Source organism: Medicago truncatula, chromosome 4 (genome assembly GCF_003473485.1).
Source record: "Medicago truncatula cultivar Jemalong A17 chromosome 4, MtrunA17r5.0-ANR, whole genome shotgun sequence".
In the NCBI taxonomy this organism is placed as follows: domain Eukaryota; kingdom Viridiplantae; phylum Streptophyta; class Magnoliopsida; order Fabales; family Fabaceae; genus Medicago; species Medicago truncatula.
Window position 1 is genome coordinate 54660483 of NC_053045.1, and position 14124 is coordinate 54674606.

Genomic DNA, 14124 nt, shown 5'->3' on the forward strand with positions numbered 1-14124 from the left:
ATGCCTCATATTTGCATGAATTGCTGTTCTCGGTATTTGACTTTTAGTTAAGCAGGACGTAGTTTTGAATCGAATCATAAAAAAAACCATTCAATGACAATACATAATTAATACTCCTAAACTTGACCTAATTTTGACCAAGTCAGCAAGCTTTCACAATAAAAAACATTCATATATTCTGCAAAAGCTGCCATCGTCGTGGTGCAATCATAAAGCCAGTATTAAAACAAGACACGTTTTTTCTATTGGATATGCATGCATGCATACAAATAAGAACCAAAAACAACGTAAGAAACGGAAGCAGAAAGAAACAAACAATACACTCAATAGATACTTGGAAGCTGTCTCCTTTAAAGCCATCATAAATTCCAACTTTGAGTGCACCATTGCCAACCTGAACTTTGCTTTTATCTTCCATATTCATATTTGACTGAACTGCTGCCATGGAAAATTGGCCACACTGATGCTCTTCCAGTGGCATCGACGAGTCTTCATCGAAAACACTATCATTAATGTCATAATCAACTAGTCTTCTCTTCCAAAACATGAGCTTTTGTTTTCACTTCTTGAGTTGACGAAGAGAAGAAATTATTTTGATTAGGCTTTTTATAATAGGGCTAACTCATTATTACACAATCAACATTAAAAGGTAGACTTTGTTTTTAAGTAGTGTTTATCTTTATAAACTATTACCAGTTCTTCTAAGAGAAATTCTAATATGGTCACAAGACCAAAGAAAAAGTGTTTGGTCACACACACATAAAGAAGTATTTTTTTTTAATAATAAAGAGAAAATTGATAAAAATGATGATTGAATATTTAGAGGAGAATCTTTTTATGTATGTGTTTAAACATTATTGATTTGGTCTTGTGACCATGGAAGAATATTTCATTATTAAACACTAATACCATATTAGTTTTATCCTACAAAAGGGTTGTAAATAGTTGAACATGATTGACTAGATGTTGTTTGAAATAAAATCTCCTCCTAGTTCCTGCTTGGCAAATATAAACCCCTAAATTTGAAACAAAATTGTTTAGAATTAAGTTACTTATTCATAATTCAGAGGCGTCTAATGGAGATTTGGTCTAACGATGGGTTTAACTATTTCTACCAAATTTTAATAAAATGGTATTATATTTATTCTCATTTTTTATTATTATAAATTTTATTTTCTACTAAAAATACCAAAGATTTTGGAGCAATTTTTAAAGTGCAATGCTAAATCCAGCGACAATCATTTTCCCAAAAATTCCACGAACCGCATTTTTGCTTTAAGAAAACGTGCCTAAACTGCTCAATCACCTAAATTCCAGATTTGGTGGAAAAAAAAAGGCAGCTTGTATTGTGCAGTCACGAAGCATTCGGGATGAAAGTTTTCGTGATATCAAGCATTATACATTTTTAAATGTCCGAATATATACTAGACTGGCCTATAATTTAGCTTAAATAGAAAAAACCAAATTAAAAGTATATATATATTCATGCACTTTCGCCCAAAAAAGAAAAAGAAAGAGGACAACGAAATTACTAGTAGTAGAAACACGTACGTGAATATATTAATTGTGTTTTCCTTTTGACAACACTGGTTTCAAGTCAAGGTTTTAAGACAAGTAGTCAGAACATCTCACATAGTAGAATTTGGAGGAGCTCAATTTATGTTTTTAAATTGGTGTATGTGCCAAATCAATTTTATTATGTCGATATAATTTTATGGGTTTATCTAAAATAGTTAATATTGCATATATGTTAGAACAACTAAAAATGAATTAGTATTATTTTTATTGAAAGTCAACAATTATCTATTAAAGAAATACATATTTAATATTAAATGTACAAGTTTTAATGCAAGCTTTCTTTTTTAAACTTTTTAACATGTGCAAATAGAATCACATCATTCGTCTGATAAAGTGAAACAAATCATCTATAACGTGAGACTACTATATATCTCTAAATTTTTGTAAAAGTTAAATTTTATTATTTTAATTGATAGTATTAATATTTTCATTGTTTATTCTATATTTTTAAGTTATATTATTTTGTTTGTAAAAAAATAATAATTATTATTTTGCTATTCAGTTTACTAATTAAATGCATCACGAACTCAATCTTACCGACTACGTATACCCTCATGTATCGAATTTCTTAAGAGTAGCAAACCGTGTACTCAAACATGTACCTGAAGCAAACTATGAACCATGTGACTTTGTTTTGGAAGACCACCATAACAGTTCTTTATGACGTACTTTTTTTTGACAAAAAATAGATGCAACACTTAACTTCTTGCACAAAAATTAAAAGACATGAATTCATTTTTGTACATCTAGACGATTATCTGAGCTTGAATTTGTTTGATCTAATTTCATCAACCCTAAACTAAAATCAAGTTGACCAACTACATCTATACACTAATTAAGTTGACCAACTTACAATATTGTATCCAGTAAAAAAATGAGCTGGACCACATCAAGTAGCTGCCATGGATATGGAGAAGCTTTTCGACTGTTTCAAGCTCTCACCATGTGCTTAGGAAAATCAACTTCAATGTGTTATTTTTGAATTTGATAAATGCTTACCCGGTGATTGAAAAAGTAAATTTTAGATTACGGATGTTTGAGTTTGAGATTTTTTTGTTCTAAATTGAGGAAAGGAGAGATTATTATTGATTATACGATGACTTGTACCAAGCATGAGAGCTCATATGAGATGATGTTTAAAGTCTACTCACTACATAAGCAAAAATATATTAAAGGAAAATGATCTATTTAGTCTAAATTTTACTTCAGTTATGGATCATTTTTCTTTAATCCATTTTTACTTACATTTCGGCACCAATGAAGCATTGCATTTCTTAAACCTTACTCTTACATTATTTTTTTGGCAAAAATCAAAAAAATCAAAAAACTAAAATAGAGAAGCATAATCCAATGCGTATGAGTTTAGAATAATAAATACATATAAATAAATAACCCTCCATGCGTGTGTTCATTGTTGAATAATGAATGTGTTTACATTATCCAGAAAATGCCAAAATTGTTAGGCCGGATGTCATGACCGGGGTTCGAACCCCGGTACCTCCACTTATGTGTGTGAATTTATAATGGTTTTGCCATTTCGTCTATCTATCCAAAAAAAATAAAAAATGAATGTGTATACATTTATTACTTTCATTTTATATTTATTTAAAGTTGTTTTGATTGACATCAAAATGATCCCTCCAAGTATAGTTGTTGGTAGAGAGATTAATTGCACCGTACATTGGTCAGAGTTTAAATTTGAGACTACTAGAGATTACTTGACCCAAATAACAAAGTTTGTTAACCAACATTAATGAAAGTTCGTTGAAAAAACTTTAATGATAAATCTTTGATGTCTTTGACTTTTGATAAACACGCCAGGATATTTATACAACTTAGAACCTTTGATTTAATGAGAGTCTTTGACCATTATAAGACATTCTAAATTATCCTTACAACTTAGAACGTTTTTATCTATTATGAGAGAGCAAGTCTTGCATGATCATACCTTAAGGCCGAATTTTAGTTTTTTTTTAAAAAAAAAAAAAGAAGAAGATCAAATTTATACTGACTAAGCACGCACACAAAAATACATATATTAAAATGTAATATCATTTTTTTCTTCTTTCTAATAATATGCTTTCAGGTGTACGTTTGTCTAATCACTACACAGCAATAAGTCTTACTATCATATACCTAATTATGGAGGAACATCTGTTTTTATGAGAGGTTATATTGCCTCTCAAATTAGCAACTAGAACAAAAATGTTGAATAATATGATGCATCATTCGTAGATTTTGGGGGAAATAGAAGTCTTTAATCCTCTTCTAAAAAAATACGAGCCTTTTGCTTTTCATTTAAAATTAACTTTTTAATATCCCATGATTTATTTTCTCTCTTCACATCGGAAATCATGCAAATCCCCCGGTGATAAAAATAATAGTTAAAAGCTCATCATCATAATATCCTTTTTTGTTTGCTAAAAAAAAAAAAATCCTTCTTCGTTAAAGAGTTATATCCAATGTTATAAAACCCGATATAAACTCTAACCGAAAATTATAGTATAATCGTTCTTAGTGTAACTAGAAGACAATGTATAACCTAGTTGGTAGTGCCGAGATTCAAACTCTATATTCTCCACTTATTCATCTTACAAAATAAAATTAACATTTTAACTACTTGAATACTTGATAAAAAAAAACATTGGTTGGACTAATAAATTTACTTATTTAGCAATGGAGTTGGTAACTTGATCAATACATAAAATAATTGCATTACAATCATTTTTAAAGTTCATGTGAGCATATCTCAGTTAATATGGATATTTTGATATGTAAATGTGAGGTTCAAATTCCACTTATTATCTTAAAGGTAAATTTATAACCACTAAATTACTTGATGAAAAAAAAAATCTTATAAAATAAACAACATGAAGCATCCTAGAACTTAATTCTTTTGGAAATACTCAATATACATTATTGAAGACTACATATGGAATGAGAAGCACACAAAAGCAACACAGGCAAGGTCCTCTTTGGAAGTTAAAAACCTAATAATACAGCTTGCCAGTAAAATTTACAATAAAATGACATTGAACAAGAGACTAAATACATAAAACGTATCCAAAGCAAATTTAGGAGGTGACAAAATTCCTACCAGGTGTAAATAATTGAAGGCAGATAGTCATATCTTAGCACAAAAATCATAGTCCAGTAGAGAATACTCAATACATTGAATGATCTTGTCGATTATAAAACGTATTTAGTTCCTTAATCTTAATTCTTATACCATTTTAACTAATCTTTGATGAGGTCCACAACGTCATCCTCGCCACCCCGTGACTCTTATCTTCAATTTTGTTGATATGAAATTATCTAAAATAATAAACAACTTAAATACCGCTAAATATATAGTATATTGCAATATTTAATCTCGTTGTGAATTGATTCTAAATTCTTATATTTAAAATTTTTTTTAATAAGTGTGATTTGATTTTTTTTTTTTACAATTTGGGATTGAGGGAGTACATGTAAACTCCACTCGCCAATAATTTTCCGTTGTATGCAACTGATATACAATGTCATTATTATTTATTTAATTGTTATGCAATATTTATTATTAAAAAATTTCCATAAAAAATTGAGCAAGTTTTAGGTTTTCACTTTGATACCTTTTTTTTTTCTTTCTATTTTTCTTTATTTTTTTGGTTTTCAATAAGTTTATTTCACCGAATAAAATTTTATTTAAAACATGTCGAACATTATTAAATGTAAGTATCTCAATTCGATCGGAATTCGAACTTTAATTTAGATGTTGTGGGGCTTAAACATTCGTTGAATTACAAACATTAAACACTTTTTCATTTTCTTTCAATTTTTCGTTTATCTACACAAATATATTGTGAATTAAAATCTTTTCAACCCCCTTCTCATACGTTTCTGGATTCGTCCCTGTTCTCAACCTATTCCAACTAAAGCTAATTTATTTAGGAGAAGAGTGCTTCAACACAATGATCAAAGGTAAAGAGTCTCACCTTCATAGACCATTACCAAGAGCATCTGGATGGGATTATAGTTATTGATTACTCATGCTATCATACTAAGAAAGCTATAAATATGTACCTAGACATTTGCAATCACCAAACTTGTCATCCTTAACGTGCACTACTATTGATTAATCAAATCCTTGGCCATTTTAAATCTTATGCATCGATATTAGGAGTAGTTTTAAGTTTTGGTTACACCTAACAACTTTTTTATTTGTTGATATCATGCTATAAGTACGAACTATAATACATCGCGTTATTTACTTGACTATTATTTATATAGGACACCACGTCACTTTCCCAACTTCTTTTACTATATACTTTCAAGGAATTTAGTCAGGAATGTTCCATTATATTTTGCAGAACATTTCTCTTGTCATATTTTATCTCACATTTTCTCGTTGCGCTGAAGAAACAAATTCTTCCTTCAAGTGATCTAAAAAAAAATTGTGAAACAAATTTAGGGCCGAGAAGATCTAATACGTATTCAAGATTAATAGACAATATTTGTCAAATATAGCACTAGAGATCAATTAATATCAAGGTTTGTATTATGAATTTTAAATGATCTATTAATCTTTACAATCCAAAGTATCACCTTGGTTTCTTGCTACTTAAGAATTATCACTTCTATATTTCCACTTTTCACTTAATCTTCATTTTTTGTTATATAAAAGCAATATAATTTTAGATGGGATCAGAAGGGAACACCTTACTTTTGGATGCTCTAAATTGCAGGATATCAGTGGTTAGTGACATTCCACACTATATAACTTTTGGCGCTGATCTGTCTCGTCCTGAATCCGGAGAGGATACTTGTCCATCCGTTGTTGTTGTTGTTGTTGTTGTTGTTGTTGTTGTAAGCATTTCCAAATTCCTATATCTCACAGTTTGTCCTGTGTTCTATCTATTATGACTAATGTTATTCAGGTTGTATTCAAATATTGAAGATCTATTCAAATGTTGGTATTATCTATAAGCATTACCATTTTGCATTTATTACCTTCAATCATTAACATCAGTATGCCTATTTGGATTGTAAAATTTGTGCTACTGCAGCTCTTAGGATAATATTTTGCAAGCAGGAGTGATCTATTCTGGGCATTTAAGAATTGCAAAAGAAGTTGGAGCTAAATAACGATGTTTACAGAGATGGGTAAGTGAAGGACAATATTCTACCAGGTTTGGCAATATGATGAGCTTGACGCCATTCATAAGGTACTTGGACATAATATCTCCAAACCGTTACATTTCATTGGTTGCATAAAGATCATTGTTTTAACCTTGTATAGGTCTTTAAATTTAGAAGTATGTGCTTGGCCGGATAAAAATGGTTACTCCACTTGACCAAAAAAATAAAAAAATAAAATAAAAAATAAGTTTACAGGAATAACTAAAAAATGGTTACTTCACATGTGATGGGATGAACAAGACCTTGACGCAGCACAACTTCAACAATCTGCATTATCAGCATTATCTCTCATTAACATTCATGAGAAACATAAAAAATAACTAATTTTACAGGAATGATCAAGTTCCGATAAAAAAAAGCTAATAAAAAAGATAGATCATTTAATCGACATTCATTTAATTCTGATTGCCGAACTTGTGTATTGAAATCAACACATCTGCCCAGAATATTATCCCAGTACAACTGAATTATACCCCCGCATATGTTTGTATCCCCAGCTCCAGCTGCAACAAGCACACTCTGCCCAGCTAGCTCCGCTTATTATGATGGAAAATTTCAGGTTTGAAGCTCCGCGGCAATTAACTGCCGATGAAAAATAACCACATCGGTAGTTAACTACCGCCGATTTAGTTCATCGGTAGTTAACTACCAAGGGGTTATTTTCATAAAATACTGGTGTTTCTTAGCATACATTGAAGTGTGAACAACAATTTTCTAATAACAAATGTGTTTTTTATGGGTTGGATTGCCTCTCAAATTGGTGACTATATAAAAAATGTTGAATAATTTGAAAAGTAATTCCTACATTAAAGGCAAAATGAGTAGTCCTTAATCCTAGCTTTTTGCTATTCATTTAAAATTCACTTTTTCATATTATTTCCATGCCTTGTCCTTCATTCTCTTCACATTGAAAATTATGCAATTCCTCCGTTGATAAAACACTAGCAAAAGCTCAACATCAAATATGCTTCTTTAAAGAGTTATATCCAAACAGGGACAGTTCAGGAATTTATGAAACAGGACACTAAAAAATGTAATCCAAAGTTAAAAAAATCGATGTAAACTGTAACTGAAAATCATCACATAATCGGTCTTTAGCATAAAAATTGATGTAAACTGTAACTGAAAATCATCACATAATCGGTCTGATTGTCACTAGAACATAATCAGTTGGACTAATATATTTTAGCCATGGAGCCTGGTGCCTTGACCAATACATAAAATAGTTGAATCAACTGTCATCTTTTTATAAAATAAAATAAATAATAATACTAAATAAATAACGCGAAGAATCCGGCAACTTAATTCTCTTGGAAGTACTTCATATACACCAATGGATGAACCCTGAAGCATTCAATATCGTGTGATTATTTGGTTATTATATGGTGAGAGATCCTAAAATGGTATGAAATCCCAGTAACAGGTACCATCTTTTTACTACTATAGTTCATTTCACCAGTTCTCTACTAATCGTTAGGCACGACTATTACTCTACGAAGAAGAACGTAGGCTAACAAAATCTGATAACAATAGCAAAACTCATTGAAAAGAACAATTGATAACAATTTTCCTTTTGATGTACTAAATAGTCAAGTGACCCATCAAAAAGGTATCATCCTACACATGCAGGCCAATTTCTAATTAGGATTCAATTCTACAAGATAACAATAGCATATGCGCGGCCAGCTTGCAACGGATAAACAAAATGTTTGGTAAATTAAGGCATTATTATGCTCTAAACTTCTACTGAACACCAAGACTAAATCAAAATAACTTTCTTGACAGCAAATTGCAACAACAGAATTTCCTTTGGACATGGAAAAACACATCAACATGAGCAATAAATTAACAGTGGGAAGCACAAAAAAGCAACATAGACAAGGTCTCTTCAGAAGTTAAAAAGCGAATAATAGCTCGCCAGTAAAATTTACAATAAAATGACATCAGGCAAGAGACCGAAAACATAAAACAGATCCAAAGCAAATTTAGGAGGTGACAATAGCTTAGAAATGAAATTGTTCCAACTTTTCAAAACACTAATTGATTTTTTACTATCTCTTCTTTCTTTTAAAAATGCTATGTTATTGTTTACCCTCCAAAACAAAGTGGTCGAGAATTGAACCAACCAACACAATAATGAAGTTAACTTTATAATGGTATGTCATCATATGGTTGTAGTGCTTGCAACTAAACTTTAAAGAAACAACATTCTGCCAACAAAAATATTCAGTAGAATGAAAACAAACTGAATATGAAATTGATTTAATTCTGTTAAGCAAACAACAACTTGAACAACATATTTCTAATTGAACCAATTTATTTGTCTAAATCAAGCTGATCATGTAATTAAAACATTGTCATTCTTCAAACAAAAGTACTCAATGGAATGCCAAAACTTACAATAAAGAGAAAGGAAATTGCTAAAAGTAGCTACATTACACAAACAAAGCAGGCTCACATTCTGGATTGTTGTAAACAAAGCATGTTGTGCATCAAACTATAACAAAGATAAGGAAAAAAAAAATTAGCAAAAGGAGCAATGTCAAGCAAGCTAATAGTAACTAGAAGCTTCAAGATAAGAACAGTAGCTAAAATACGGCGATTATTATATAATGAGTGTAGATAGCTTAGAAATGCAATTTTTCCAACTTTTCAAGACACTAATTGATTTTTACTATCTCTTCTTTCTTTCAGAATGTTATGTTATTGTTGATGTTACCCTCCAAAACCAATATTTTTCATTCCTAGATGCTATTTCAAATGTGTCTGCCAAGTAGTTGAGTCCATTGGATTTCCAATATGACTGAACAATATAATTCCACACATCTTGGAATTGGGCCATACTCATACTCACACTTCCCTCGTGACTTGCTTGAGCTAAAACAAGTTTCACACTTACCCTTGCCTATATACAACAGAGAGCATATTCCCTACTCAAACACAACACACAACACTAGTTTCTAATACCTGCAAATTCAAGATTCAAGATACTAGATTTCTAGTGAAACACAACACACACCACTTGTTTCTAATACCTTTAAATTCAAGACACTAGATTTCATATCACTATGAAAAAAATACCTCATATTAAATAAAATTTCCTACTGTTGTTGAGATAAGACAACATTCATAGTGCATTGCACTTTTAACAGAGTCAAATACTAACTAGAAATAAACAATAATACAAAATACTCATCATAGAGAAGCATGTTTACCCTTTCCTTCACTTTCAACTTCAGAATCACCATCACCAACAAGACTACTTTCAACATCAGACTGCTTAGTCACCACGACCGCTTGTTGGGAACCACTTCCAGTCACCGATTGCTGATAAAGAACACCCCCAATAATCGTAAAAAGCAAACAAACCAAACCAGCAGGACTAGCATGCTTATCCCAAATTGTCACATTAATAGCCACAGTCAAAAACTTATTGACAACCCCAGTAACAGTAAACGCCGTAGCAGAAACAGCTTTTCTAGCAGCAAATCCAAAGAAACTAATCAACAAACCAAACACACAAGACAACGAAACCGCCAAAAACGCGTTCACATCGAACAAACTCCCCGAACTTGATCTCAACGCAGTAAAAACCTCAAAATTCTCACCAGTCAAAAACCAAAAAACAGGAGCAATCATCAATGACAATACATTATTATAAAGCACAAAACCCCAAGTATTCAATCCAAGACTCATAACCATATGCTTAATATAAACCATCTCAGTAGTAATGGTAACCAAATAAGCAAAAGCCCAGGAATAAGCCGTCAGTGTAAAACCCGAATCAGTAGCAACATAACCAACAGCACCAGCAAGAATAACAACCAAGGACAAAAAGGTAAAATTAGACGGAGAGGGTTGACCGCGAAACGCAGTATCAGCGAGAGCAACAAGAAGAGGGGTAAGAGATCTGAAAACAATGAACGTATCAACGTTAGCGTGACGAAGGAGATTGGTGTTGGTGAAGATTGCCAAGAAGAAAACGAGTGCTGCAGGGAAGAATTTCTTGGCGATTGGAATAGTGAAAGGATCGTGATGAAGAAAACCTAATTTACCTAAAAGGTAAACACCGAGTGAAGAAGTAAGATATTGTAACGCTGTTAAAAGACCTGGATAGTTGAATTGAGTTATAGCGTATTTGTTTATGATTGCTAATAAGCTTGAACAGAGTGCGTAACCGATTACTAAGCCACTTGTGGCATAGTGTTGTTGTTTCAACGTTGTTGATGACATTTTCTGGTTTCAAAGAAATGTGGGTGATGGTGTAAAAGAGTGTGGGTGTAATGATATATATGGAAAATTGGGATTAGAATAATGGGGATATGAATGGGGTTTGATTTTGTTTGAAAATAATAAGTAGATCACCGACACTGATTGGAGATGTGAGGAGGAGATTGTGATGTCAGTGTAGATGTGAATTGGGAGCAGAGGGAGTACAGGAAAATGAAAGAGGAAAGAGGACAATTATTTCCTCCTTTCTCCTCAATTCATTATTGCTCAGAATCGTCTTTCAAAAACAATTACTGCTGTTTAATTACTGCTCAGAGGAAAAAGGAGATGAAAAATTGTTGTTCACACGTTTAGTTTTGTTGAGAAATATATCTAAAAGACGAAAATAGTTTTTTCGACAATTCCAAATTATTGAATCGGTTGTAATTAGTTATCGAGGAAAACATCGGCAGTTAACTGTCGAGAAAATTTTAAATTTTTTTTTTTTTTTTTACAAAAACCATAAATTGTCGTTACTAATATTTAATGATTTTGAATGTTTCAATCATTATTTTGGTACGTTTTAAACAATTGTAGTATTATACTTATGCATATATATAATATATAAGAATAGCATTTAAATCAGTGTAAAAATTAAATATTTGAATATTGTTTTGAACATTACTTAAATAAAAATAAAAAATCGTTAAAATAATTGTGCACGACGATTTTTACTTAAGGTATAGTATGTTGTTATATTTTTACATTAAAATAATTGTGCACAACGATTTTATTTTATTTAAGTAATTTGCAAAACAATATTCAAATGCTTAATTTTTACACTCATTGAAATATTTTTTGAGGACTTAAATGCTCTTTAGTTTTTTGGTCAAGATTTAAATGATATTCTTATTAAGATATATATGCATAAGTATAATACTGCAATTGTTTGTAACATACCAAAATAATGATTGAAACATTTAAAATCAATAAATATTAATAATGACAATTTATGGTTTTTGTAAAAATAAAAAATAAAAACAGATTTGAAGTTTCCTCGGCAATTAACTGCCGAAGTTCCTCGGTAGTTAACTGCAGCCGATTTTTTTTTTTTTGCACAAGCTAAAATGATATATATTAATAACGCCGGCTATAACACCATGCACAAGGCGAACAAAGAGTGGAATACCGGAAAATATTTACAAGTACAAAGTGCCCAAACACATGCACCACCCTACCACAAATTACAATAATTCAAAGAAGGACCCTCATACAAAGAAGCGGGTGAGTCCACCAATCATACCAGTTAAAACTACAAGATTTAAATTTTGCTTTCATCCAAAAAAATGAATAACGCTTAACATTGTCAAGTAAACCGTGAGAATCGAAAGGCTCATTTTGAAAAATGCATTTGTTCCGATTCTTCCAAATAACCCAAATGCAAGAATACCAAATACCTTGCATAAAAGCATGACTGCATCTAGGAAGTCCCGCCATGAAACATAAGTGCTTGTGGTGATCGCGTAACTCAAAGTGGTGCAACCGGTTTTATAATTTGGTAGTTAACTGTTGAGGGACATTTTTGTCTTTTACATATGTTTCTTAGCCAAACCAAATGTGTCAACAACAATGTTCAATGAACATTCATAAAAATCAAATTGAAAAAGATGAGATCAATTAATTAATTAATTATGTGATATTATTTGTCAAAAACATAAATAATCATGTGATTAAAAAGAAAAAATTAAGTCCCCGTGAGTTTAGCTCATTTGATAGGGACAAATGTATAATATATGCAAGGCGACTTCGAACTCCGGACACCCCACTTCTCCATATTTAAAATATGTAAGCTCTAATCACTAGACTACTTGACAAAAAAAATTCATTAATTAAACAACTGTGAAGTGATTGTTTATTGAAAGGAAAAAAAAAAAGTAAAATACATGAATCTACCAAAAAAAAAAAAGTAAAATACATGAAGGATTTATATGTTCAACATCTAGCCTTCTTTCTCATTTTTCTTCAAAAAAGACCTTCTTTCTCAATAACGAAACGATAAGGAAACGATTACGGTCAAATGATTAATTACTTCTTTAAATTAAATTATTCGAGAGAACATAGGTTCGATTTTTAATAAAAAATAACTTTTTGTTATACTTAAAAAAAAATTTCTGATCAATTGCTAGACTTAATTTACATATCAATTAAACTAAATATTATTATGGTCCCTTTTGTACGAGAACCGTAACAACAAAAAAACCTTTCTCGATTATTTTTGGTGACGGTTTTTGCACTACATACATAATCAACACCTATGGATGTATATGTTCTTTAAATTAATAGTTTTTTTTAAATAAAGACTTTTTTCTATCATTTAAAATTATAATAAGTAAATTTATTTACTAAAATTGTCAGCAAAATAAATGTAAAAATTTAAAAACTATTGTAAGGAATTTTTATATTTTTGTCACTCATGATAATGAATACAAAATATGTTTTTACGATCAAATGTAAAATATGATATTTTTTTTAAAGGATTAATATGATGCTTATAAACCATGAATTTGTTGATGCATATGTTAATGTATCAAAGATATAAATTTTGCATCGGAAAATGTGCTAGTTTATTTCATCATAGATTAAAACTTAATTTTTCCCAATAAACACATGTTTTTTATAGAAATTTTAGCATGTATCCAAGACATATGTTAATGTGTTTAAGACACACGTTAGTATGACCCATAAATATAAATTTAAAATTCTAATGTTTTTCCCTACAAAAATGTAAATATTTTCTATATATCACTCGCAATTTCTAAAATCTTTGAAAATAAATTGGTGATCATTAAAATAAGAGTTTTTCTATTTACACTCCATGTTTTTCTGGTTACACCCAAATTTTCTTAAATTTTTTTATAATATCAAAATTGCCCTTTTATATAAATTTTCTTAAAACCCTAATTTTATTCATTGTCAGTGAGTTTCACCCTCTTTCACCTCACAAAGCGATCGATCAAACAATTTGATGTTCAATATCAATCTCCATGAAAATTAAAGAGTGAATCAAAATATTTTTCATCCATACTCAATTGGATATAAGTAAGTGAATTTCTTCTTCTATTTGCTAGTTTCAATTTTTTTCCTTCAACTGCAATGATG

The 14124-nt window shown here is 30.5% G+C and overlaps 1 protein-coding gene across 3 annotated transcripts; it reads right to left on the reverse strand.

Annotated features, from left to right (window-relative positions):
• Positions 1-6798: 6798 nt before the first annotated feature.
• LOC11444410 (GDP-fucose transporter 1) lies at positions 6799-11280 on the reverse strand. 3 transcript variants are annotated; one of them, XM_039833533.1, is made up of 3 exons: positions 9972-11280; positions 9724-9791; positions 9056-9253 (listed from the first exon to the last, which is right to left on the reverse strand). In XM_039833533.1, exons 1-2 carry the CDS (start codon positions 10987-10989, stop codon positions 9739-9741), a joined length of 1071 nt encoding a protein of 356 aa, XP_039689467.1. In that variant the 5' UTR covers positions 10990-11280; the 3' UTR covers positions 9056-9253; positions 9724-9738. The 3 variants fall into 3 exon arrangements, with proteins under 3 accessions (XP_003609221.3, XP_039689467.1, XP_013458069.1); XM_003609173.4 differs by lacking the exons at positions 9056-9253; positions 9724-9791 and adding an exon at positions 6799-7023 and having other exon boundaries at positions 9972-11279; XM_013602615.3 differs by lacking the exon at positions 9724-9791 and having other exon boundaries at positions 9972-11279.
• Between the last annotated feature and the right edge of the window lie 2844 nt (positions 11281-14124).